Genomic DNA, 28,000 nt, shown 5'->3' on the forward strand with positions numbered 1-28,000 from the left:
AAGAATGTGAATCACAAAAATGTTTCTGACACCTTCTCTCCCTCCACTCTTCATTCCGTCTGCACTTTGCAGCAAACACAACAAAGAACTGTAAACTGTACTGGCAGAAGAAGAAAGGATATTAATTTTTCAACCTGGAAACTGTAAACTGAAAATACCTGTGAAGTGGATAATTCTGTCTGGGGGAGACATGTATTTTCCCCTTCCTTGTGTCAACACAACTTCTTTTGAGGTGTGCAGCGATGTCTGTATGGACCTGATAAGTCTCTTATTTTCAGCAAAGAGTAATTTGCAAAATGCAGATGGCTGTACACAGACTCTCCACATTGTTAATTAAATCATTCTGCCTTTGATGTTTTCTCAGGTTTTAATGGGAAAATAACAAAATTAAATAGGATGCTGTCTTCCCTTCTAGTGAAAAGAATGATCCATGGATGCTACATCAATTATTGAAGCTGAAATACTGTAAATAAATTAAATTAACCATAAATAAACCAGCATGACTTCCTAGTGAAAGCCCAGTATTGTTTTTCTTTAAACCTGTCAAGACACTGGTATGTGAAGGCCAGCATATATTATTCACAGCTATTTGCAAATCATACCTGTTGCCAAATGATCACGGACACTACGTTAAAGGAATAACAATACGTGGGTCTAATTCAAATGAAACATTGTATTTCGATGTAACCATATTATTTGAAATCTATGCAGGAGATTAATCAAAAAAGGACAAACTAAAAAATAAAAACATTAAAAAAAGAGGTCGCCAAGTAGATATGATTATATTCATCAGAATCCACCTTTCAGCATTTTACAATCTCCTACAACCTGTCTCTTAATTTGATCAATAAAGATGAGTTTCTCTCCTTAATGAAATCTGCACTCAATCACAAGTTTGTCAGCGAAAAGGTCAAGCAATAAAAGGAGATTTTGTTTGCAGAGGGGGAAAAAAAAGGCACTGCCTAATTAGTTTACTCTGCTCAAAATGGGACAGCTAAACAGCAGTCTTTCGGAAAAGTATGATGCAATCCATTTTATTTAGTCAATAGCTTCCTGGGCCACAAATATGCTGGGAGTATTACATGGCGACCTTTGCACTAATCAATCCTCTAACGCTTTGTGTCTAAAGAGTAAAGTCTGCAAATAAGGCAGAGCGAGTGTGTTTTCCAAGCAGGGTCAAGCTGATAGCACAATACAGCCCCTAAGGTGTTGATGGCAGGCTGATTATCTGAGCGGTTAGTGTTTTTACTCTGACCTCTAATTACTTCCAAGGCTAGTCTTTGAAAAAGCAATTATGAGCTGGGCCAAACTCTACATCTCACTTTAATGGTTCAATAATGTTAGAATTTATTTGTTCTAATTTGCAAAATGTCAGCAATAAGCAGACCAAAAAACCAAATAATTAAAAAAAAATCACTTTCATTTTTCCTCTACAGTGTGCCACAGGGTCCATGTTCCATTAAAAATCAAATGTTTCTTTTAGAGTCTAACCTAGTATTAATTAAATTTAGTCATCGCGTTTGGATCTGAAATGTGTACAACTGCAATCAAACATTCACACAACATGCATCCATATGACAAAAAAAGAAAAATAAATGTAATTTGTTATTCGCTAATATGCAGATGGTTTAATATTTGGCTTAATGACTAACCCTGTATTTGTAAAATATAAAGTTAGTAAAACACTTATATTAAGCACAATATGGGTTGCATGGAAGCATCCAAGGAAGTCTCTCTGCATTTAACTGCCAGAAGAGGGCATACGCTGTAGTCTCCCTCAGTGAGTCATTTCAATGTCTTGCTGTGTTAAGAAGTTACTTGAGACCCTTAATGCCGCTGCTAAGCCCTCTGATGTGCTATATGATCTGGTGCCTGTGTTGCAGAGTGATACCAACAATGCATGCTTACAAGATGCATCTATGTAACACTGCACAAGGCAACGAAATAGACATAAATTCTCTCTGGGATCAAGAAATGTGCAGTTGCTGTTGTTTGTGTTTTTTAGTTGTGCTCAAACAGAAAAAGTGTACACATAAAAAGAACAGATTACATTGCATGTTGCATGATTATTTTGTGTAAATTGCGTTCACCGTGTAGCTTATCCACCCACTTCAATCTTCAAGTTCAAAGGCAAGTGCTGCGGGTAAGGTTAGATTATTATAAGCGATCTTGTAATATTATGAAGGTATGAGGCACCTGCCTAAATGATATGTCCTGCTCCTGTCTAGCCACAGTTGTCCAAAGGCAACTTGACAGCATGGCCCCACAGACAGGCCCAAGATTAATGATTTGTGACAGCTTCAACGAGCCAGGATATGAACAGTCATCCTGCAGCCATTACATAAGTACAAACAGCTGTTGTTTCGGCAGAGGCTGTGATTTCTTACTGTAGCTGCTCCACATAGAACTGTGGCGGGAGAAGGGACCCCTGTCACATACAAATAGGCTGAACAATATTGTGGGGCAGCAGGGTTTACGGAGCAAGTGGCTGCATCACTGGTTGCAATTTCAATAGAGCAGGACTTTTCGATGTAGTCATTCTTCCTCTGGTCCCAAAATACTGAGACTGAGATATCTGAGGCATATGTGAAAAGAAGTAATTCGCTTTATACTGATGGCTTTGAGCATTCATGCCAATTCCTGTTGTGCAATTATAACAGACTCAGTTATGTTTGGCGCTAATTCTCCTGCTCAGGCTATGTTGTGATTAGCATAGGCATGAATGGAGCTAGACTAAACCTAGTCGGAGAATATAGTGAAAGGCCTGCGATTATATACAACATTATTTCTTTTCTGTTTCATTCTGAGAACATTGCCTTGTTCTGTAACAATAGGATTGAGATAGTCCCATTGTAATGAAAGCCTATTTTCAAACCTAGTGAATGTATGCAACATGACGAACCACTTTGTTTTAGAAGACAAAAGAGAGACTTGGCCTTGGCATATGCTTTCTGATACAGTCTGCTTGCTATTTCTAACTCTTTTCTTTCTAGATCACCCTAAAGGGGCATGCGGAGGAGCTTTGACTAGATGAAAACAGTTTAGAGTTTGCTTTGCACGGAAGGCCAGGTTGAATCCTTTTGAATGACCATCTAATCTGGTTTGTTAAACCACCAGTAATCATGAGCTGTTATTCAGCTATTATATTACAGAAAAATAAATTTTTTCTTTAACAAAATGTTCTGTTGCTACATTGTAATGATACATTATTATACATCTTAATTTACTTTTTCCAGGAAGGCTACACATTCTAGAAAAAATTGTGTTTAAAAAAAGGCACCACATTCACCTTTTATACAGTTCTACATCATATTTGCAAAATGTCATTGCATGTCTGCATGCACTGTCCTTGCTTAGGATTCAGCAGATGGAACCATGGGATGGAGGTTATCAGCCATCCCATTCCCCTCTGGACGGTAATTCGTTGTCGACAATGTGCTATGGACCCTAAAGGCCTGCCATCTGCTTACTTTTGCTCCTTCCAAAGGTGAGAAATTTCAAACTCCCACCTGGTTGATGTTTTAGCCATCAGGCCACCTCATGACTAGTGCCAATTACATGTCATGTAATAAATATGATACTTGTTTTCAATAAAGTAACTCTGGAATGTATCAGAATCAGAATCAGAATACTTTATTGATCCCTGGGGGAAATTATTTAAGTTGACAGAATACTATTTGCCCTTAAAATCTCTGTGTATTCTGATTGGTACAAGTATTTATTTCCTCTTTTTGAGGTTTTCTGAAAATTCAAAACCTATAAAAGGAACTAAACACACGCACTCCATTAACAATGACCCCCCTTCCCCCAATATAATACTAACAAGAATTCTAAGTTGGGGTTTTTTGCCTCCTTTTTGAGTTAACTCTTGATCTAAGCAGAAAACAGAGCAGTGACTTAACAGATACACTGTGTCCCAAGGGTGTCTTTATACTTAAATATTGAGCTCTTATCCTAAGCTTCCTGCATAACACTCTATACATCATCAAATTGATCCAATAAGGAAGATTTAAGCCTTAGCTCCGATACAGATCTCTCATTCTAAGGTCAGTTACTGGGAGCCAAAGGTCACGGGTCACCTGCCTCCTCACACCTGCCCTTGATGTATCCCCAGCAAAACTCCCTGAGGATCCAAGTTATTCCTATTCTGCTGATGAGTTAAATCTGCTTGAGCCACAGAAATCCACAGGATTTCCATTGGCCTTGTCTGCTGCTGTGTAGGACAGCAATCGTACTTCTTAGCTACATCAATCAATAACTACACAACATGGGCACAGCATGTTGCTGCTGATGCACGACGTTCTAAGTTTGTCCAGCAAACCAAAGTTAATCCTGCAAAAACTCAAGGTAATTCATCATCAGATGGATTATACTGGGAAACTTTGACTCTGCATAGACACATAAATTCCTCAGGAGGCATAATCTTTTTACACTAAATCACTCATTCCCTTGATGCATAGATAGAGGGAGTGGTGAACTGTGAAACCATACAGTATGATGCAGGGTTGCTAAGTATAGTGCATGCAGCCCATAGAAGTTGTGGACAGAAGGTATCCCCTGGGCGCTCAGAGAAATGCTATGTATGAAATGGAGCGGCAAACTTCCTCTTTTTTGAAATGAGGCATTATGTATGCATCTGAGGATGTTTGTTAAAAACCCTTGTCTGCTGTCAGGCTTCACCTCCTTTCCTAAGCTCATAGAAGGAAACGTAAGCTGTTTACAAATGCAGTATGACAGGATGGATACTGCTAACTTAAGTTTTGATGTCAAAACCTGTTACTGACATTTAACAAGAAGAAAAAGCAAGTCAGAGCCTGAAAAAAACCCAACTGACATGTGGATGAAAATAATGCTTAAATCTGGAAGTGCTACGATGTATTTGTTCAGAGTAAACAAAGCTTGTGCTAAGTTGTGATCCCATACTATTTTTATTTAGTGATATAAGCTTCTAATTATTTAGTGGAATGGAAATAATTATCTCTAGAGAATAATAATGACTTATATTAGAAATAATAAGATTGTCTTTATGTGTGGGCAGACTGTATGTTACACTTTAGAGTCCTGCTATAATTCGTTGCCACAAATACCACTGTTTCTTTATGTTTTTTATCCACCTATAGCAGAATGTATACAGGAAAAATATTGAGTTTGGTGAGAAAGGCTTTGGGCTGTTTTGAGTTCAACTGGGAATAGATTTTTTTCAAGGGCAGTGTGCAATCATGGAGCTGTGTTATTCCCTATGATTGCCAGACCACTGGCAAAATGTGCAAACACACACACACACATGCACATACACACACACACACATAGATGTGCACATGGCATCACTGTGTGAAAATGTGACTTCAAAACATCAACAAAATATTCAGAGGGAAGATCAGAGTGCAGAGACATCACACATCCAAGTCCAGGTGATATTACCATTTTTGTGCATCATTCTGCTCTTCTCTATGGCCCAACAGTTGTGGCCCATGCACTATGGATTAGCTAAATCTGTTGTCAAGGCAACATGATAGATAAAAAAAACAACAACAACAACAACAACAACAACAAAACAAAATTAAGAGGCTTTTACAGCTAAAAAAAACTTCTCGATATGAAGCTCAGAAAAAGAGGTCACTGTAAAATCAAACAGAGAGTGGAGACAGATTAATAGATTCAGTGTGTTGTTTCAAAATGAAATAGAGCAATACAATTTTGAGGAATCAGAAACATTTTGATACAAGCTAGCATACAACATTAATTTGACTGTCCCATGCAAAAACAAACACAGGTGTACTTACTGTAAAATTCAGGATTTATGCTTTGCACTGGAGTGAACTGTGCTCATTGATAAAGCTCCATTTGGCAATGCTAAAAAAACACTCAACTTCAATTTCTGCTGGAAAAGCTACATTTCGACTTTTCAATTAAGAGCGGCTTTGGCTCAGGTGAAGAAAAAAAAGTGCTTTGTCCACCAGGATGGTGATTCAATCCGCAGCTCATCCACTTTGCATATTGAAGTGTCCTTGGGCATTATACAAAAGCCAAAAATTGCACTTATGTCACTGGTGTGTGTGTGACAAAAAATGAACTCTATGTTTAGCTTTGTGTGATTGTGGCTTGTAGAGGAAAGGAATATCTGAGTGTCTGATGAAACTCGAGAAAACGCCACACAAATTCCATCTGTTTATCTTACATGATATGCATTGTACTCTGCTGCAATTGTCAGAATAACTCATCTTGATAAGTTACGTTTTTTTGTAATTTTTTTAATTTTCTCCAACTTTGTGATTTGTGTCTGTATATATTTTGATTGCCTGTAGTGCTTTGGAGGGGGTTTTAAATAATGAAAGGGAAATAACTTCAAAGAGATTAACTCATCAACTTTGGATAATAATGAAACAATGAGGTAGCACATTGTTTTCTTTTCCTTTCACGGCCACTGTATTAGAAATCAGAAAAGAACATGTAGAGTGATTTCATTATGTTTTTGTCTTGCTAGCTGTCTTTCACTGCCATTTCTATTTTTTTATTTTTTAGCACTCTTTTGTTAGAAGGAATAATTCAGTTCAAGGGCAGTTTACTAGCACCCACTCAACCACGGTTGATCTTCCATCACTGCCAGCAGCAGTGAAAAGCCAGTGAAGAAGTCAAGGAAGATCACGAGCCTTACTGCAAAGAAAAAATATTTGTTTTCCCTTTTAACTTTGGTATTCAGAAAGTCAGCGAGCACCTTATGAGGACCAAGCATTATTAGAGAATCATACAAATGTGCCTGGACTGTGAGTGTAGTATGACTTCAAGCTTGTTAAAGGGGCCTGGTCAAGTTATGTCAGATTTTAACAGCCATTCGCACAGATTGGCCTCGCTGGCATTCTGAAGGCCCATAAAGCCTGATTCATCACCCCTATCACTTGCAGAGGGCATGCTGAAGGCAGGGAAAGAGCAGCTCTCAGGTATGCTAAAGTCATTCATGATGGAATCTGTCAACTCTACAAATGGCTCCCTTTCACCCTGCTGCCTAGTGCATTTTATCAGCAGAAAGAGTCGGTGACAGAAACTCTATTGAACTCTGACTGTCTCTCCACACATATTATTTTGTTCCTTTGAGAAACATTTGTATTAGGACAGTGTTAGATTATCAGTCAAATTTGGGCCTGAGAATGATAATAAGAGCCAAGTAGGTAATACTTGTCAGAACCCCGAGTCTCATTGTTTGCCAGTAGTATCCTTGCTTGGCTCTTCTTTTTCACCTTCCCCCTAGTAACCATAATTATATTGGGAAATTCTATTTGTTGCAAGGCTGCTGACAACCCTTGAGAATGGAAAATACAATTTAATAATTTGCTGCTGCCGACACATCTTCAAGCACAGCAGGATTCAGGGGCAGAAGACAACGGGAGGGCTTTAGAAGCATTATGGATGCTATTGGATCATTTTTTGAGTGACAGATAACAAGCTTGGAGGCCCAGGGAAGTTCTCCCTAGATGAATATAGTCTGCTTTGTGCCAGTTAACAGATATGTTTATTCTTGTCATTAAAAACAGTGAAAATGTGGAAATAAAATTGATTATCCACACTATTTTCATTGTATTTGCTGAATCAATAACTGTTTTTTCTTTGTATGTATCAAATATTTATCATTCATTCTTTCCCTTAGAAGCTATTCTGTCCCAGATTGTAACCACAAATGTGCTAATACGTAACCCAAATATATGTGCCATTGATATCAAGGATGAATGCAATTTTTTTTTGTGGTGGAAAATTGAGTATCGGAGTGTGGATCTTGGCATACCAGCTGCTGGGCTGCCTCCTTACATTCTGTTTCCCTCCACTAGTCCAATTTCATATTGATGAGCTCTGCAGCAATTCAAATTGCATGTCTTCTTTAAACATTTAACTAGCAAAGAGAGCAATCACAGTCTTTGCTCAAATCCTGCCTCTGTTGAAAAATGCAAATGCTACTGCTGTGAAAGAAAAATCAGAAACTAGGTAAGCTACCTGAAGAAGTTCAGATTTTCCACTTAATAAAAATTGGCTTTGTCTTACATGCATAACCCAGGCTGTGTGTTTAGCCAATTCACATGATGGATCCTTTGTAATTCACCTTCCAATAAAAATCAATAGTAATACTGATTTGTAACTTCACCATTTGTTTCAAAATAAAATTGCAACTTGCTCCCAAGGATTTGCCGTGGTGCATATGTACTGCTGAAAGGATAATAACTGTATATATATTACAAAAAAAAGCCTTTGTCTAATATTTGTGGAATCCATGGATATGTTGACAGTGTTTTAGAACAAAAAGTCTTCCCTGTACCATCCCGAGACCACAATTGATATTTTGGGGTTTAAGCTAAGGTTTGCATGAATTATTTAAAAGAAATGTAGAAACACTGCATTGCCACAAGATTGGATAACAAAATATTACTACTCCATGACTACTTAAAAACAACAACAACAACAACAACTAAGAACAAAAATCAAGAACAAAGGGCTCTCTTGGCATTATTCTGATGATATAACAGCAGTATGCTAAATGTGTCACATGCCTAAAACTAGATGAGTTCAAATTACAACACTAGCTGGTCTGAGAAAGTGAAGCTCACACAGTGCTGTTGCTTTTGAGGTAAAACTACACTTGAAACACACTTGGATCAGTGTGAGCAGTAACAGGAGCAAAACATATGGAGGAAAATACACTTGTGAAATAACCTAAATGGTTGGGTCCATTTTTTTTTCCATCCTTGGCTTTTATAATGCTGATTCTAGTTGCTCCCAAGAATGCTGCTTAAAAATGATAATCCAGGGAAGGAAGGGAGGATCTCCACAGACCTGCCTCAAGCCTGCTTCCAAAACTATTAAGAAATATTATGCATCCTTCCAAAGACACCAGCCTCACTCTGCCTCTCACACACGTTTCCTCCTTTATTCTTTCTGACAAACAAGTGTTGGAACAAAAATGTAAGTACCTGCAAAATACCAGATCATAAGAAATGGTTTTTGTGGGTGTGTGACCGATTTTCAAATATTCAAATGTTTTCAGCCACCCTTTCTTATTTTGAAACATACACCAAAATACAGAAATACATAAAAAAAAAAAACACAGTTTGGACAATTCGGATGAACTTGAAAGTCAAAATTTACTATGATTACCTTTATTCTTCAACACAGCGAGTTTCTTTCCCCTCGCCATCTCCCTTCTTAACAGTTGACCTGTCACACTGCTCCCACTGCCAGACTGCAGCTGCACCTTATGTACATTTTGTAGTATTCATTCCACCTCATTCATTTCTGTATTTTATGTATATAAGTTTAGATTCGTTATTTATAGTTGGTTTACACAGCTTTGTGTATGTATGTGTAATGTGTATATATAGACACTTGTGTGTGTGTGTGTGGGTGTGTGTGTGAGATTTACATTGCTGTGCTTGAGAGCCACCATCTACCGAAACCAAATTCCCTGTATGTGTCTGCACATATACTTGGCCAATAAACACGATTCTGATTCTGCTTGATCTCTTTTTAGCAGTGTTCTTGTAATTTCTTTAAGTAGTCTTCAGAAATAGTTATCCAGGCTTCTTGAAGGACATTCCAAAGCTCTGCTTTGGATATTGGCTCCGTTTTTTGTTCCGTTTTCTGTCAAGATGTTGGCATCTGTGAGTTGGAGAGGCCAATCCATGACTGATAGTGTTCTACTATTTGTTTTTCTACTCATGTATGCTTTTACTGCATTGGTAGCGTGTTTGGGATCACTGTCATGCTGAAAAATGAAGCCATTGCCAATCAGATGCTTTCCAGATGGTATTGCATGGTGGATCAAAATCTGATGGTACTTTTCTGCATTCATAATCCCATCAATTTTAACAACATCCCTGAAACTGCTAGCTGAAATGCAGCCCTAAAACTGTGACTGTCTTGCGGTGCCTCCACAGTATAGTGTAGAAACTGCCACGAGTTGCCACTCCGCGTGAATATTTCTAATAATAATCTAATCTAACAATCTTACTATTGAGAGATCCACTGAATGTGCACTTCATTTACATTCGACTGTAAAAGATTTTGCGGGATAACAACAAGTTGCAATAAATTATCTTAAAAGTTTATGTGCATACTTTTTTAAGTTGTCTTAAAAATGTATGACCTTATGGGTACTCGGAGGCCTGTGATGTGCAGTATTTCTACATGAAGAAATTGTAAATTTATTAATTTGAATATCTGGTATGAATATCTGCTATAATACGTGGTCTGCCACACATGCAACCTTTTTTTGACTCCCATCTAAATTGCATAAAAATGGCATTATCTATGAAACTATGAGCTATGGTGAAGTTTTTTTGAAAGCTTTTTCATCTAGTAACAGCCAGCCACCTCCAGCAACCACTCACCAACTGATTTGAGAATACGCATTTTTCACACAGGACTAGTTGGTGCCAGGGGGATCACCAGCCAGCTAATATAATATAATATAATATAATATAATATAATATAATATAATATAATATAATATAATATAATATAATATAATATAAAGTGTATTGGATTTAGTGGCTAAGTTAAAGAAGAAAAAACTAACTTCTGTAAAACATGGAAGGACAGAGGGAGTCCACATGGTGGTCTCTTGGAAGAGAACTCACTCCCATGTAGATATAAAGCATTCACTGAAAGATAATAAAAACATGGCAAGTCTAAATATTCCATTTTAATCACTAGATGTCCATAATTCCAACAGAAAGGGAAGAGCTCTGTCTTGCCCTGTATTATCAGTAATTTGTGGATTTAGTTGGTCAGTGTGGGTTTTAGTTTAGTTTAAACACACTGCTTTGTCAATATCCATCATTGCTGAAATCCTTATAGCGCACGCAGTGTTCAACGACTCCTTTAATGACGGTCTCTCTTGTGGCATATATGTCAATTTGTCTGGTGATTTATTTGTTGGCTGACTGGCCTGGTATCACCTAACTCATTCAGGTAGACAGAGTGTGTATGTGTGCGTGTGAGTCACAGTGGGAAAAAGAATGAGCGAGAGCGAGAGCGAATGAGAGAGACAGCCTATGCAATGCAATCATACTTGGCCTGCATCCACTCACGTTGTAATGGGAAAAGCAGTGTGCAAGCAAAACTCTCATGAGAAAACAGGGAAAGATGAGAAAATAAGTGGGTCAAGCACTAGGCGTGAGGGGCAGGATTGGCAAAGAGGACACCAGTGAAATCAATGCACATCTCAAGGCTTGCTTTGGTGGGATATCGAACACCAGAAAAGTGTACTGTGGTGGTAAACGATGGGCTAAAAGCTGTAGGTGCCCTGTCTGAGTTTGATTATCTCGTTCCCAAGGTATTCGTCGTCATCATATCTTGCGAGATAAGTATCATAATAGTTGTGTATTTTTGCTGTTACAGTAAATGCTACCCAAATTGTTAGCCATTATAACTCTTGTCTCCTGAGATAGAAGCAATGATACTTCACGGGCATCCTGGTGTTAAAGAAGCTAATTGTTTCTGTCAGTCCCTGAGCAAACATGAACCGGCCTTCACAGCATTTACCAGGGACATTCAAATACAAATGGCAAACAAACAATACTCACAAAAACCAATACAGTTTTAACATTTGACCTTAACCTTCATACATTTGCATTTCCACATTCTAATTTGACACATTTCAGATTTGTATTAATGAAAATTGGTCTTTCAGAGAAAACTTGGCAAGATACGTGCCCATTAGTGAGTTAGGAGCTGCAGCACAATGATCGGTTTTTATTAAAATAAATAATATCAGTTTAGACTCTCCATTACAAACACAAGGTGAAGGGAACCGATCTAAGAATATACAAATAAAAACAATCAATGGAATTCCAAAAAACACGTTTTACAAGGTCAACATGTTATCTGACGGATTTGTCAATATTCAACAATTCAAATTCTCTTTCTATTCTACATATTTGGAGAGAAGAAATAATCATTTCATGATTTCAAACTGAATCAAATAAAAATTAAAGCTAATAAGAGTCAAAGCCCTTACATTTTAGAGCAATATAATCCCATTAATGTTATCAAAATGAAATCTGCTTTGATTATTTTAAGGTTTTTAAGAAGCCTTTGATGAACATGGTTTGTCATAAAGAAAAGATGTTTACAGGCTGAGATGTCGTAGCTGAGGTGAGCCCATGACTGACTCAGGGGAATGGAGTTAGCTGAGTAATGTTTGCAATAAAATCAGGCTGTAAATAGAATAGAAGCTTTTGATTTTTATGTATACGGACTACTCCAGGTTGAAAGGCTTTAAGTACCGGAACTGCTGACTAGTTTTTTGAGCTCAAAAGGTCAAAATTCTGGAGTGCATGCTTAGCACACGTGAACATAAACTAGATCGGTGCAAATTTGAACCAGATTAAGGGTCCAAATTGAAACTTACAGTTTTGTGGTACACATGCAGCAATGTTCAGTTCTCTGAACTGCTCTAGGTATCTCAGTTTAAGTAACCTCACTGTTGTTTTTATTTATTTTTTGACACACTGAAACCTTTTTAGGCTGTTGGCTCCCATTATCTGGGATGTTGCTGCGGTGAATCCGAAAGTGCTCTGTCAAAACAGTAGCCCTAAAACAGGTAGCTTTTATCTATAAAGGGAATCAACATATGGAATCCGTTACACACACAGCACAAAACTGACTGAAATTGGGGCTCTTTCAGAATACAAAATAGAACACTTTCCAGGGTCTGTCTCTGTCTCTCCTTTCCCCCCACCTTCAGCAGTGCGCTATAAATGTTCTGTGCTTGAAATTTACTGTTCATGTATTCTCACCCACCATTAACACAATGGGGCATTCATACCCTTAAGCTTCTCCAAAATTGACAGAAAAAAAAAAAAAAGCAAAACAAGAGTCCTCAGGTGTGAATTTCGCTGTCACATCTCCATTATTTTTTGAATCAATATGATTTCTTCTTTTTTGGTAAGCATTTTCATTTCATATAAATCACCACAGGTCTAGATTGGCGAAGGAAAAAAAATCTCATTTACAAATTGTGTCCTCGTTTGTTAGTGGCACAGCACCTCAATTACCCAGTGAGCAGGTTTTTATTTATTCATGCAGACAAAGTCACGTATTCATGAGGATTAACCCAAAACTCGCTCATAGACTGGCAGGCACAGATTGCATATTTTACCATATGAGCAATAGCTGACGCATTTACCCTCAAAAGATTGAGACAAAGCATGAGAGAGGCAGACCAGAGAGAGCTTTTGGGTCACTGCATGGTCAGTTTCACTAACTTTATTCTGATTTGTGTTTTCAAGAATATATAAAAGGGTAATGTATTGTGAATAATATTGTATGTGTGCAGTGGAGAGCGTTCTTGCTCGGGAGAAGCGAAAGAGCATATGGAGCAGGAAACAAAAATAGGAAACTGAGTAATAGTTTGTTTTTGTAACGCTACTTTTTTGTTTTCTCCGCAATATGAGTTTGGTATGTGACGCTCCGAAAAACAGTTTCAAATGAAATGTTGCCTGAAGAGGTCCAAATCCAGCATTTACATCCACATTCATGAACAAGATGGGAAACAAAATAAACAATGTACGAATCGGTTCCCGTAAGTAAAAAAAAAAAGTCATACAGTAATACACTGAATGTCAGCAAAATGCATTCCCTTCAGATCAAATGTACTCTCTCCGGAAAATATCAAATCATCCTAATAGCCAAATTTCTCTTCAGAAATTGTTAGGGAAATCCTCTGTCCCCTGTCATATTACCCACATTTATCAGGATGCAGCATAGCCATTAAGTCTGGAGGTTTATCAAATTATCTGCTTGCAGAATGGCCGAAAAGGGACACATTACAACCAGTCGACTTTGTCTGAGCTGCTGCAAAGCAATATTCCGGGATGCTGCAGCAACCAAAAGCAAATTATGGTGAACATAACACAGAGTTCAGTGGAGCGTTAACAGAATGGATGGCCCTATCCTGATTTTCTATCTGTTGGGACAGATGTCGCTAAGTCCCCGTGACTCGTGAGGTGGACGGCCCTGTAAGCAATGGCAGATGCTCCAAAGGTAAGACAGATGGATTTTTGCCAGGGTTCTATGGCAGTATGCACATTTTTCACTTGGAAGAAAATTAACAGTAATAACTGCAATGTCTAGTTTGAAATGATGAGGAAAGAAACTCTTAATGTCCTCTATTTAAAATAACATATGCCATACTATTCAGACAGACCCTTGCAAATATGGCCATTAATAGTATGGGCCAAGTAAAATATAGTTAAAGCCAAGAACATGTTTTGAATAACCAGCAGCCAGAACTTTATAAACTTAAAAACACAACTTGTAAAAGACAGGGCAAGAAACCTGTATGGAAGTGTAACGTGTTGGCTTTGGTTTGTCTGAAACTGTGAGTACAAAGTGTAACAAACATACATATGCTGTTCTGAAAAATCAGTGATAAGGGATAAGGCAAGAAAAGGCATCCCTTCACTAATTATGTGTCCAGTTGTCTTTCTTATCTGCATTTGTTGACAGTATAAGTGGGCCTGTGGGTGTATATCAGCGCCTGCTCGAGAGCACACAGGCATGTGTCTGCTGCACATGTGAATGTGTGTGTGTGTGCTTGTTATATTCAAATCCTGGCTGCTGCACACAAGTCGCCCAAACCCAGTATTTCACAAACACCATGCCTTCTAATACGCTGCAATATCAAGCTCCTATTGTTGGATAATTGCCACTGATGGAGAAAAAAAAAAGACCAATATTTCATTCTGCACAATCTGTGGTAAACTGAAATCAATGAGGCCGAGTACTGTGATTAAAATGTGATCGGATCACTGACGACCAACAATGACAACAAACATGAAACAGAGCTCCTTTTTTGAACAGACAAAGCTGCTCAGTGGTTTAAATTTTGTCCACTGTGACCAGGATAATGGCAACCTATTGATCGCTTTTGGCATTTACGCTGAAACTCTAACTTTCTAAGCGGTTCACGTTAATTTTTAAAAGAAATCGTGACGTTACGTGAGACCTGTTTTGTGTGGAGGGGAGACTGGGGGACTTTTTGTTTTGCTCGAGTTTTGGACCGATCTCGTGTTGGGCAGCTCTGCTTTTTGTTTGATCTCCTGCAGCAGGAGAATCACACTGAAGAAAGATCTACAAGGGAGGTTTTCAAAGACCCTTAGGTTGTCGATGCTAGTGCTTTGTGTTCGACCTCTCTGTTCTTAACTGTAGTTGTGCAACGTGGGAGGTTTGTTCAGCTTTATATATATGCTTGGCATATAAAGGGTCTGCATGCGCTGTGTCTCTCTGGACAACAAGGGTGATTAATAAAGAAACAAAACAACAAATAAGATGTTCATTTTATTTTATTTTTATTTTTTTTAAGCCTTAAGAGTGATGAAGCTGAACTTCAGAAAAGAGCAGATTTTATATGTCCTTCCTCACAGGACTTTCTCTTTTACTCTCTGCCAATTCATTAACTTGAAGAATTGAGAAATATTGTCTTGCGTGGTCTCAAAGATCTTCTTAACAAAATTCCAGGGCCACTAAACTGCACTTTCATTTTCTGTACGACTAAAATGTTCCCAAATTGACAGTTGCTGACTACTTTTTGCTTTTACTCTTCGTGTTTACTTTCCTTCATCTCAAACATTTTAGTGTTTGTGCTTTTCTTCTGCATTATATGTTTAGAAAACTGTAACTATAATTAGACGCTTCAAGGCAACAACAGCTTAAAAGAGGGCTTTTAGTGATCAAATGTCTCAAGTTCTTCGGGGATGAATTCAGCCTTTTATTCAAGAAGTTAAGGTGCAAGAGAGGGCTTTCCATGGTGCATTATATGGAACTGTATTCGCTCAATCATCCATTATACCACATGAAATGAAAGTCAGCATGAGACCCCATGGCACCTCTGTCCACACCACCATGTGTTGTATTAAGGGTGTATTATAGCATGGACCAGTGGGTCCCAGATGCGACAGCAGGACTGATCATCAATTATTATACCTCACTGGATCAAAATGAGCATTTCTGCTCATTCCAACATCCCCAGCGCTGGCCTGTGGTGGCTAAGCTGAGGCTTAATGCACCTCCAACCCCCCATCCCCTCTACAGGCTCAGCAACACCAGCAATAGCCCTCGTGGAGGCAGTGGGACATGCCTCAAGACAGCATCTGCCTCCCCTTGGTGACCTGCCGAGTTAAGCCAACTGAAGAATCAAGGGCACACTTGCAGAGGTCCCCGATTTTATCATAACAAAGACATTGCTGCTGCTAGTGCCTGTAACTAGCTTCAGGAGATGTTTCAGTCTATTTCTGCTAATACTATGAACTCACTCTCTCTAACGTTGCCTTTCTTTCACCCAGTATTTTCTTCTCTCTCTTACCATTCTGTCTGAAATGAACACCGAGGGATACATCCAAAGAACCGCATTTATGTCAGTAAATACTTCGGATACGCTGTTTACAGTAAAAGAATATTTTAGAACTTTGAAGAGTGTTGAGATGTCTAAATGGAAAATAAAATAAAAGGGTGTCTTGTTTTTCAGCAACCACTGGTGTTATGTTTTGCTGTTTTAGCCTGAATATCTTATAAATGGAATAATAATCCAGAGAAGTAGTACAATTTCCACAAAATCCTGGAAATTGTCAATATTATTTTTTCTTTTTGAATTAGTCAGGATGACAGATGTTTGACGCTTGAAATCCAGTGGGACATCTGGCTAAATAGAATAAGGACAAATCAATGCAATCATGCAGGTGTCAGGGGGAAATGGGGACAACAGCACACAGTCTGTCTGCTTGCTCGCAGGAGCTTCTGGCAAGTATTTTGTGCACCAGGTCTGCTTCTGCATGCATGGAGTGGCAGACTGCTCACGAGTGCTACATTGCCTTGAGGTCCCCACAGATGCCTCACAAAGAGCACGGGCAGAAGTGCACCACAAACTTGTGATGGTGGATGTGATGAATGCCTCAGCTTTCTTGCAGCATAGAGTACACAACAATCAGGTTTATGTGTTCAGTGTCAAGCCTCCTTGAACTCCACTGTCATTTTCTGTTAGGCCGAACATGTCCTGGAGGGCCTAGCTGAAGATCAACCCCCTTGTCCTATCTGAAAGCCTCACTCTCTTTCTTCTCTCTTTTTTCTTGCACTCATTCAGTACAACTTCTTCCGTCGTTTCTCACCACACTCTGACTCCATGCATCAGTATTACCAGCATGTGAGGGGTTCCACATCTCCATGAATACCAATTTATCAACCAGTCGGTGTATACATTGATTGAGCGTGGTTAGGTTCCATATAATGCAGTGGAGTAATCCCAAGCATGCTTGTGCATTCAACACCCGGATTAAATGATTGTGTTAATTCAGAATACAATTTCAAAACATACTGTAACCTGTATTCTTTACCATATAGAAATATATTTTTATTATATTTCAGCCAACTCGATTAAAAGCTGGTAACTTCATCAGAAATCAGTTGGGTATGTATGTGTATGAGTACTGTTAAGCATGAAATTTATTGCAGTTTTATGCTTGTGCTTGTGAAATTAATGATTTCACAGAAAAATATTGCATTTCTTGTGAATGACACATTTTAGCAGAAATATGCTAATACGTGAAATATAGACAGATGGCATCATAGTTGTAGCCGTCTGTCATCATATCATTGATGTCATTGCTGCAATGCTGAAGCTATCACTGTAAATTGAATCTAATCAAAACTGCAGTTAATCTCATAACGCTTTCATATTGGAAAATAAGGCAGAGAAAAGCCGCAATATAATTTTACTTTAGTCACAGCAGGCTGTTCTTCAAGTAAATATCTGCTTAATGTTCATTTTTCTCATCTGTCAGAACACTTCTATTATTCAGCTTCCCCTGATGTGTAAATAATTGTGCTCTTTTTAGGACAATGAAGCTTTAAGACGTCTTTGCCATATGCTTCTAGCCCGCTATTGGTGTACTGCATGCAGAGTATCCGGACAACCCAGGTCAATGACATTAAAGGCTGAGAGAGTTGGTGAAAATACAACTCATGTGATGCTGTGGTCTGCTCAGCCTCCAGGAGACATATTGATGCACAGTTATTTTGGTCAATAAGTCCTTCTGAGCAGAGGCCATCCTTATCCTTGAGACCGACTGCATGTGAAAAATGAGAATGGGATGAGACCATGCATTTTAATATGCAGCAATATCTTAAAGGAAGGGACGCGGAGAAAGAAGGAGAGGTGTGCTGTGTGGGAAGAGAAAAAATGCCATGCGCTTTTCACAGGGGAAGCAACACCCACAATTATTTATTGTAATTTCAATGAGAACCGGTGGTATGGCATGCAGCGTAATTCAGAAATGGTGATCGTGCTTGTGTGCGGCACCACACTTTGCCAAGGTGATTAGCAACATACAACTTATCTATCGAGATAATAAATCACAGAGTAATTTGCTAACTTACTTCCTACTGCTAAGTAGCATCTGCACATGTGTATAATAATTTGCACATCGTAAGTGATTTAAGAGTGGTGAAAGGTGAGCCAAGGGCACGACCCCCCCCCCCCAAAAAAAAAAAAAACAACCCAAATTTCAATGCTAAATAACTGTCAGCTGGTGGTCTTTTCTTGGCGTCTAATCATGGTTGAAAAATAGTTCAAAAATGAAAGCTCCTAAGGAATTCTGTGTTCAATTTTTTTTCCTACTATATCTTTAATCATTAGAATAAAGTTACTTTCGGCTGGTCTCTTATTCACAAGGGGTCACCACAGCAGGTAGCGCCACATGTTAGATTTAGCAGATTTTTAAGGCATGACCTTCTAAACTCAAAGGGATTTGTCTTTCCTTCCAGAACAGAAATGGGATCTTCAGATTTTTTTGTGAACAATACTAAAACTAAATAGCCAAAATGAAAAGGAAAAGAAACTTGGTAGAATCAATGAAAAGGAAAAAGAGAAAACACAACTGCAAAAGTGTAAGTCGAACGTGAACACTCTTGTCATTGGGTTCAGCACTTTTCCTATGAGCTCTTTGTGTTTAGGCTGTACCTGCTGCGGAGACTCAGGTCATTTGGAGTGGAGGGCCCACTCCTGAAGACCTTCTATGACTCTGTCGTGGCTTCTGCTATCTTTTATGGTGTGGTCTGCTGGGGCGGCAGCATCTCTGCTGGGGACAGGAAGAGACTGAACAGGGTGATCCGAAGGGCCAGTTCTGTTCTAGGATGTCCTCTGGACCCAGTGGAGGTGGTGAGTTACAGGAGAATGGTGGCTAAGCTGTCATCACTGTTGGACAACATCTCCCACCCCATGCAGCAGACTGTGACAGCACTGAGCAGCTCCTTCAGTGGGAGACTGCGGCACCCACGGTGTGGGACGGAGAGATTTCGCAGGTCTTTCCTCCCCACTGCTGTCAGACTCCATAATAAAGACTTTAACTGATCAAACACACACATCCATACATATGCAATAATACTAAGTGCAATAATCCTTTCTGTCATCGTTGTATTTTTACTCAGTTGTATATAGCATTTGTATTTGTATTCTATTTTTATCTTATTGTATATTTATTTTATTTTATTCTACTGTATATAGTATTTTATTTTATTCTATTCTGTACAGTTGTGTACTGTATTTATTCTTATTGTATCCTAATTTTTGCCTCATAACTTTTGCACTGTCCACTTCCCGCTGTGACAAAACAAATTTCCCATGTGTGGGACTAATAAAGGTTATCTTATCTTATCTTATCTTAAATAATAGCAATCCCGAGCTTATCCTGCTTTTGTTTCCCGACATTATGGACAGAGAGGGGCTAATCATAAGAGTTGCTGTTAATTACTGTGCAACAAATGAAATAGAATTTATATGTAAAAAACTATAAATGGCATAAAATTATTGTTTATTTTTATTAAAAGAATATTAAAAGATTCTAAACTTTGTGCAACCAGTTTGTAGTACTAACCTTATTAGCTGTTGTTTAAAAATATAAATAAATAAATAAATAAAACAAAGGCTAAAACATGTCATTTCTTCCTTGCCAGTATTTCTCACTTTGTAAGAAAAGGTCTGATTTGACCTGTGATGTGACGATTTTGACCATAGAAATGACGTCAAATATTTCAACGATGTTTGCTGGGACAGTTCTGGTCTTCCTATCAGTTTCCCATCAAAGAGCAGTAGCTAATCCATCTTGCTTTGTTTTATTTATTTATTTATTTATTTTTTAATCAGACAGAACACGGTTTTGAGACCCAAGAAGTTAAATTTCACTGGCCAGACACTGCTTACCTATGTTTTAGTGACTGGATATGTAAATATTATTTTCTGTAGTCAAAGCAGAGGTGCTAAAACAGTGCAGCCAGCATGCCAATTTGAACTGAATGTAGCGTTGGTTGCACAATCAAATGCTGCAGGTTGGTGCAGAGGTGATATTATTTTTCACTTTTACATCTTTCCCTTTTTTTTTTAACGTCATCTACATTTGGGATTTTTGTGAAAGCTATCTGTATCTAATTAAGTTGAATAAAATATTAGCAAATCCATATTTTATAGCTTCCCATGTTTTCCTCTTGCTTCTGTAGGGACTCAGAAGTTCTTGCTCTACAGTCAGGTGTAACCTCAGGTCATCATACTTGAAGGAGAGATCTTAGGAAATGTTTGGAGCATTGTGGGATCCAAATGTGTGATGAGGTTTTCTTCCGAATTTAAAAATTCATCTTGGTTATTGTCTGAGGAGCTCTGACCAGAAGCTCAAGACAAGGCTTAGTGGTTGTTTATTTCCAACCAGACTAAAATATATGACTATAAAAACCTACAGCTAATCGCACCATGCATATGCCAGACACCATTATCATCAAATACATAGCTCGCAGATTTTTTACTTCAAGTGTGTTGTTTTTGCTTTTGATGATTCATGTTTGATAATACTGAGACCAAATCAGCTATGGAATCGACTCACAACACTCACCTCTTTCAAACACAATATTTTACAGGTTTTATATGCAGCCTGAGCCATATTCCAGTTTGGGAATCACAGAGTCAGTGAAATGGAACAAAGTGGATTGCTGGCTGGGGCCTTTGAGCGGCTATCCTTGTTTGAAGTCTCTCTCCAGCCCTGCCGAGTTCAGAATACATTGTCCAGAGATACGATCAAACTTGGCAGCTATTGATTCCTTCCCAAATCAGACATAAGACATACTGAACATGTTAAGAACTTTCAAATACGTTTTTTAATTGTGTACGTCTTTCAAAAACCCACTCGTATCACAGTGCTGCTGAGTCAGTTTGAAAAAGGAGCTTTTGGACAGTCAGACACTGTATCATGCCAATATTTTTATTTTTCTCTCAAAAATTTCATTCTGAGGACGCTCATGCATAAATGTGCAAGAAGACGAGCCTTCCTTGTGTCACTGTGACAAATATAATGTTCTTTTTCTTTGTTTGTTTCTTTTTTTTTGGTGATCTAGTTAAAATAATACTAAGTGTACGTTGGTTCTGAACTGCTCCAAAGCCCTGGAGCTCAATGAGTGTAAACCAGTCATGATCACTTTTGTTTTACTTTCGGTTTATATCACTCTCCCTCTTTGCCTTCCTCCCCTGACAACCAGGCTGTTTTTATTTTTCTAGGTAGAGTTTCCACAGTAACTGCTTTTGTTTCACCATCCACCATTTCAGCTACCTGGGGAAAGCTGCCAATAGGTACTGGGGGAAAAAATCCACTCTCCTCTACCTATTTGGGTTGCACAACTGTGCCTCACATTTTCCCTGCGTATGTTGATACATAGTGGCAGACAGAATAGCATAGTGGAAAAAAAAGGCTTATGGGGAACCAACCTAAAAGGGGATGGTCTCATGATTCTATAGCCACTACATTGTGCAATTAGCATTTATTTCATAGTGAAATTAAACATTAAAAAAAAATAAAAAATCAGCTGCCTATTGCCTTTTTCACAGATGCTGAAATAAAAGTATCAAAGGATCCAATAATAACACAAACATTTTTTCATTTAAAACAGAAATATAATCCCCTACAATAGTTGAAAAAAGTACATTTATCCACATAAAGCACATAGTTAGGACTTCAAGTCAGTGGTGTACTAAAAATATATCTACCTAATATCTTGTGGATAATATGCAGTTAGTTTGCAGCTCTCAGCTCTAATAACATGCTCAACTTTCAATATGTAGAGCTGTTAAAATGTCTTAAATCTACAACTGCCACTCTCGAGATCTTTCATGGTAAGTTCTGTCTGATTGCACCAGAAAGCTCCTGTCTCAACTTCACAGAAGACTTTGGCAGGCCAACAAAGAACAGGCCCTAATACTGTGGAAAAGGAGGTTTCTAACATGACACTTTTCAGCTGTTTGAAGGAGGGTGGAGAGAGATTTCTGTGAGCTGAGTTGACTCCTCCAGATCAATAGCTCGTCTCTTTCTCTCTCCAAGACAACTGGTGTGGCATTTGAACCAGATAAAACAAGGGTTCCCCTCCACCTCACCTCTGACAACTGAGCACTTCCACCAAATCCCAGTTGGATGAGAAGGATACAGATGAGTCCATTTAAATCCCCTTTCCAACTTAGTTCTAGACCCCCAGTGATCAGAAAATGCAGGAAAAAGCACCTAAAATCATCTTGAAAGGAAAGGTCCAATCTATGTAGGTTAATATTCACTGTTGCTTCATTTAGCTCTGTTGCAGGCCCACTGGGGCAGCTGTAAAAAAAAGTTCTGGGAGCCAGAAGGCACAAAGGCTTTTATTTATTTATATCGTGGAGAAATATATAGCAGGAAGCAAACTGGTGCAAATGATGTGAAAGAAAAACTAGTCTGAAGAAGTTATCTTGCAGATTGTGGGATAACTGCAAGAGAAGGAATAGGCTGCATTACCATTTTATGTGCGGTATGAATTAAATATACACACTGCTGCCAGAATAAGTCAGATAACATGACAATATGTAAGGTAATCCTTCTTCCCATCCTTCAACCACCAGCGATGTACCCTTAAGCAAGGCACTTGGTTCTTAATTACTCCTGTGAAGCTGCTCATTTGTCAGCAGCAGATGATGAGATGGGCCGGCAAAAGTAAAAGGTTGCATTGGCAGCTAAAGTAAGTGTGGCATTGCTATCAAAGAGAATGCCTGCTCAGCCAACCTTGCACATAAAAGCTGAAAAAAAAAAAAAAACTACTCTTACAACAGTTCATCATCTTTCTAACCTGTGGTCAGCCAATTATCTGGCTCTTGCTACAATATTGGACTTTTAACTCTCTGAACAAGGGCCCTCTTCTCCCTTGCATGTCAGCTTAGTCTTTCCCCCTGGTCGCTCATGACATTGTAACACTAATTACAGCTAATTGTTCTATGCTGAATGGATTTAGTCACATTGCAAATGATATGCCATTGGTCAGTGTCACAATGTTTCCACAGAAAAAAATTCAATGGGGAATGGAAATTTGCACAAATGAATGTAATTAAGAAGCACATTCATTACTTCTAATTGCATATGAGAACCCTCAAAGTGAAACCGAGATCCGGCTCATATGAATAATTAATGCAGCTAACTGTACTGAACACTGTAATGTTGCTGCTGTCACATAATGATGTGCTAAACTATTGCTTTTAATGATAAACTGTAGTGTTATACTTTTTCGTAATGCACAGTCCCAATCACCCACAAACTTATTTTTTTCCTCATTAAATCCCTTTATTTGCTGGCAGATTGTGTCTAGACAGTTGAATTCCAATCTCAGCACAAGCGAATGGGCGGCCAGACATACTGAGTAGAGTTGGAGGTTAGAGAAGTATTAAAAATTCAAGTGGTACCAACGTGTTTGGCACACTAGATCAAGTCAAGTGGCCTTTTCCAAAGACAAGAAAAGGGCAGTTGTAAATCAGCCAACTGGAAACTCAGTCTGAGAGCCATTATGAAAATTTTGGACCTACAGAAATCAAAGAGTTGAGAATGTAACCCCCAGAAAGTATGAACTTTGCAAGCCTTTAATCAGATTATTTGTCTGCTGGTATCACAGGAATTATAGAATGTGCCATAAAAGACCCCCCAAAAATGTTAAAGTAAACATCACACAAAAAATAATGATTGAAATCTCTGATTTGATGAGTAATTACTTTTTTTTTTTTTTTTAGATTTATACAGAATGCATTGCAACACATTCAGAACTGTAATCGTATTACATTTGGAGTATTTAAAAAGGATTGGCTTATTTTAATAGCAGATTTAGATCTTAGACAGACAAGGTGTAAGCTGGTCATTTGAAAGCCATATGCCACAGATTAAGATACGGCACTGTGCTGTGCAGATATTTCATGTTCCTTCCAGAGGCTAATGCACTTCGTCGGAACTGCCTTTGCTGAGCTGCTTGTAAGTGGGCAAAAGTACAAGCTCCTAAATCCCTCAACTCCAACAACAGGAGAAAGAAATAAGTATATTACAAATCGTCCGGAGAACAAAATTGTGTATAGTTTGAAAAATGTGAGGGATTTAGACTCAGGGATTTGCTCCCACTTTGCCCCACTTTGTCTGAGGGCTTAGCACTGATCGCTGCTCGCGACATGATGATTCCCATCATTCTTCAAAAGCCTTTCAGGTCATCATTAGTACAACATATGCTTAACGGCACAGGTTACCACAAAAAAAGTGAAGCAGATAAAAAGTGAGGTTAAAAATTAACACAGAAATATGTCAGTGTCCACACAGGTTGACAGATCAAGAGTATGCTCACGCTACCCACAAACATAGTGTAGATGCCAAAGCAAAGAATTACATGTATGTCCCATTTTGAACTATTCACCATGTTTAATTGTTCTGATTGTATAGTTTTGCACTTGCCAGCTGTTTGATGTATACAGCTCTGACATAAAAACGTACGTGCAAATGATGTTAATTAGGACTTTTTATATATTTGTCGAGACAGAAGAAGAACTAACAAAATCTTCGAAATAATGTGTGACAAGAGAGGCGACAGCTTAAGACTGATGGCGGGGTGGTGAAATAAGCCTGGAGGGGGAGGCAAGAACCCATAAAATGAACAGCCGCCTTACTCATAAATAATAGAAACATAAAATGTCATATGGACTTTATATCAAGAGAGGGTGAGAGAGGGTGGTCTAATAAAGATGCAGGTTTAAAGAGGAGTTGAGAAATTCATTGTCATAAGAAGGCCACATGGCTTGCCTTTGGCACAGACAATTATTCAGAGCAAGTTGACATTCAGGTTCTAGCTGAAGCACCTTTAAGAAACAACACTGCTTTTGACTCTCGAAATTCTCTCGTTCCACTGTTGCTCGGGTCTTTCAATCTCTCAGCTCTGTTTCTCACTTTTCACTTGGAGTCATTCCATCTCCTCTCTCCTCTTTACACTTTTCCTTGTTCTTTCTGCTTTACAAATTGAGACGACACGATAAGAGATTGCCACTGCCATGCCAGCCTGGTGCTCATTGATAAAACCATATCTAATCCATCTTAGGCCCCCCTCTGTCACCAACACACTCATCTCTGAGACAGTCAACGTGCACAGGATCCATCTCTCTTTTTGAACTGAGCTGCACAGAGTCAGAGTTTATCTGACTTAACTTCTGAAAGAAGAAAATGGAGCTCGATGAGTCAGGTGAATTTCACTCTGCCTTGAAATGATGTGCAAGTGTGTTGTGTGTTGAATCGGTAGCATCCAAAAGCAAATGAAAAAGACTCTTGGTTTTAGGTGGAAATGCATGGTTTATGAAAGATCTATTTTATAGGAATTAAAATGAGATTTTCCTGTAATTTCCTCGAGCCTGTAAACTCATCAAGGTTCTGCTAAATTACACAAGATGCATATTAATCAAATCGCTTTATATGGCTTGCACATTAGCTTTGAAAATGATCCATTCTCCTCTTCCCTGCCTTTACTATTTATCTGTTAGAACTATATTGACTTTAATACAGTATTACGCGTGACTTTGTGGTCAAATAACTAGAAATAGCTTTTCTAATATCCAACTACTTATATTAGACTCCGATACAGCACTCACTAGGATTTTTCATGCAGCAATTTGTAAAAGTACACATGCATTTATTACATTAGTATGGTCTTCTGTCTAAAGCTAAGACACTTCAACAAATATTACCCCAGAGGGAAAGTGGGTAATAAGTGGAGTATTTGAGCAAGTTTATGAAGTATGAGATGTTTATGTCTCTGTATATTAATGGAATCATGAGCAATTGCCTCACTATTCGAATGAATCACATATGAATCACTACTGTCAACATGGTGAATACATTATAGAGAACAGCTGGGGAAGGAGATGTGCTGCATGCATTTATAAAAATGCATGTGTACAGATGTGTGAAAACTGTTTTTTTAAACGTACAAAAATGTCTTGTTATAACTTCACAATCTTGCCATGAACAGAAGGCCATCACCACAATGTCGCCCATTTTGTTTAATACCTAACACAAGCGTTCACAATCACACTCACACTGACACCCAGGCCCCAAACCTGTCAGCCCAGATGCTGGGGAGACACCAGGGACTCTTGTCTCACTTACAACAATGACACAATGGCTTTACTGCATGTAGGTGTATACAAAGAAATCTATTTTTCAGTGTTCTTTGGATCTTATATGCTGCATAGGAAAAAGAAAAAACGGTCTCACATTTTGACAGAAAACTGAAAATCAACAGAGTGAAGATCTACACCAGTCCTGTCCGAAATATACGATGGAGGGTTATATCCAGAAAATGAAATCGGATTCACTTGGATTCACTGGGACCCACAATAGCCTTGTTCATGCTGTCTTGTCATATATGGCGAAATAATTTCAGCAGCATCTCTGGTATGCTGCTTGTGTTTCATCACTGACACTGATGAAAAAACCCAGAGTTTTTTTGTTTTGTTTTGGTTTTTTTCTACACTGTCTTAAGGACGTTTCTTTTTCCATCTGGAACTTGTTTGAGCAACTATTAAAATGTATATGCATGAGGAAGGAGTTGTGTATCCCTGTGTTTAAAAAGGCTTGTTTTATGGAAAACAGCAGTGGGCAGTAAGCCATGGAGTGACAGCTGTCTTGTGAATCATTAAAATACAATTTGGCAACACAGTTAAAACTTCAGAGGAATAATTCCCATTACGTTGTACAGCTTAACACTGGACAACAGTTAAAAAAAATTAACCTTACAAAATAAATTTTAAGTAGCAAACACACTATTGTGCAAATTACATCCTTTTTATTTTATTCTGCTTTCCCATGACAGAATCACTGCTTGTGTTTTTCTTTTTTTTAATGAAACCAATTCACTTGCATATTTTAAAATGACTGAGATGGTGTTTGGTTTAATCTGTATAAAGAAAACTGTCAAATATAACACACTAAGAATGAGTACGTAGCGAAATATTGGATTTTTTTTTGCTTGCTTAAAGAATGAACTCACAAAAACAACATGCATAGCTAGTTGTTTTTGGGTTTTTTTGTACAAAAATGGCCGCTGGTTTAGTGTTTGCAAAGCTGTGTTGTTACAATTACAATCACAGCTGTAATCTCAGTAAATAATTGTACTGTTTTAAAACACAGATGGCCACTTGTAAATTATGCTGTCAGCCTCACAAAGCACAAACAATAATAAAAATGAAAAACATAAAAGAAAGGATTTGCCTGCTGTCAGATCTAGCAAAAATATACTACTCACTGGATTCAGGGTCTGAGTTTCCATCTCCCTCGGTCCGGCTGTTAGGTGATGTTTGCTCATAGTACTCCTCTTGTGGGAAGCTAAGGGGAAGAGGCTGGGTGGTACTGGCAGTGATGCTAGGCTCTGGGTCTCCAAGCCCGCTGTCACTGCAACTCTCCTGGGAACCGTCTGGAAGATGGAACGTCACACGGCGCTGGGTCTGAGGCACACCAGAAGATAAGAAATGTTTATATGAGAAACGCTTCTGTCCTGTTAATATGAACATCATGATCATCATACTACTACTACTAATAATAATAACAATACAGAAACCTACATTATTATAGTGACTGTAAGCAGTTTAAGAGGTAAGGGGTGAACATTTTTTTTTTAA

The 28,000-nt window shown here is 38.4% G+C and overlaps 1 protein-coding gene across 1 annotated transcript in view; it reads right to left on the reverse strand.

The window, feature by feature from the left end:
* Positions 1–28,000, reverse strand: part of pcdh11 (protocadherin 11) — a 138,133-nt gene that overhangs the window by 19,235 nt on the left and 90,898 nt on the right. Inside the window, exon 6 of the mRNA XM_086258001.1 lies at positions 27,628–27,826. Within this exon, the coding sequence (XP_086114127.1) occupies positions 27,628–27,826 (199 nt within the window). The remainder of the gene's footprint in view (positions 1–27,627; positions 27,827–28,000) is intronic.

This window comes from Aulonocara sp. 'chitande type north' Nkhata Bay, linkage group LG2, assembly GCF_057382095.1.
Source record: "Aulonocara sp. 'chitande type north' Nkhata Bay isolate Kocher_YH1m ecotype deep benthic linkage group LG2, A_spYH_male_GT1.1, whole genome shotgun sequence".
Lineage (NCBI taxonomy): Eukaryota > Metazoa > Chordata > Actinopteri > Cichliformes > Cichlidae > Aulonocara > Aulonocara sp. 'chitande type north' Nkhata Bay.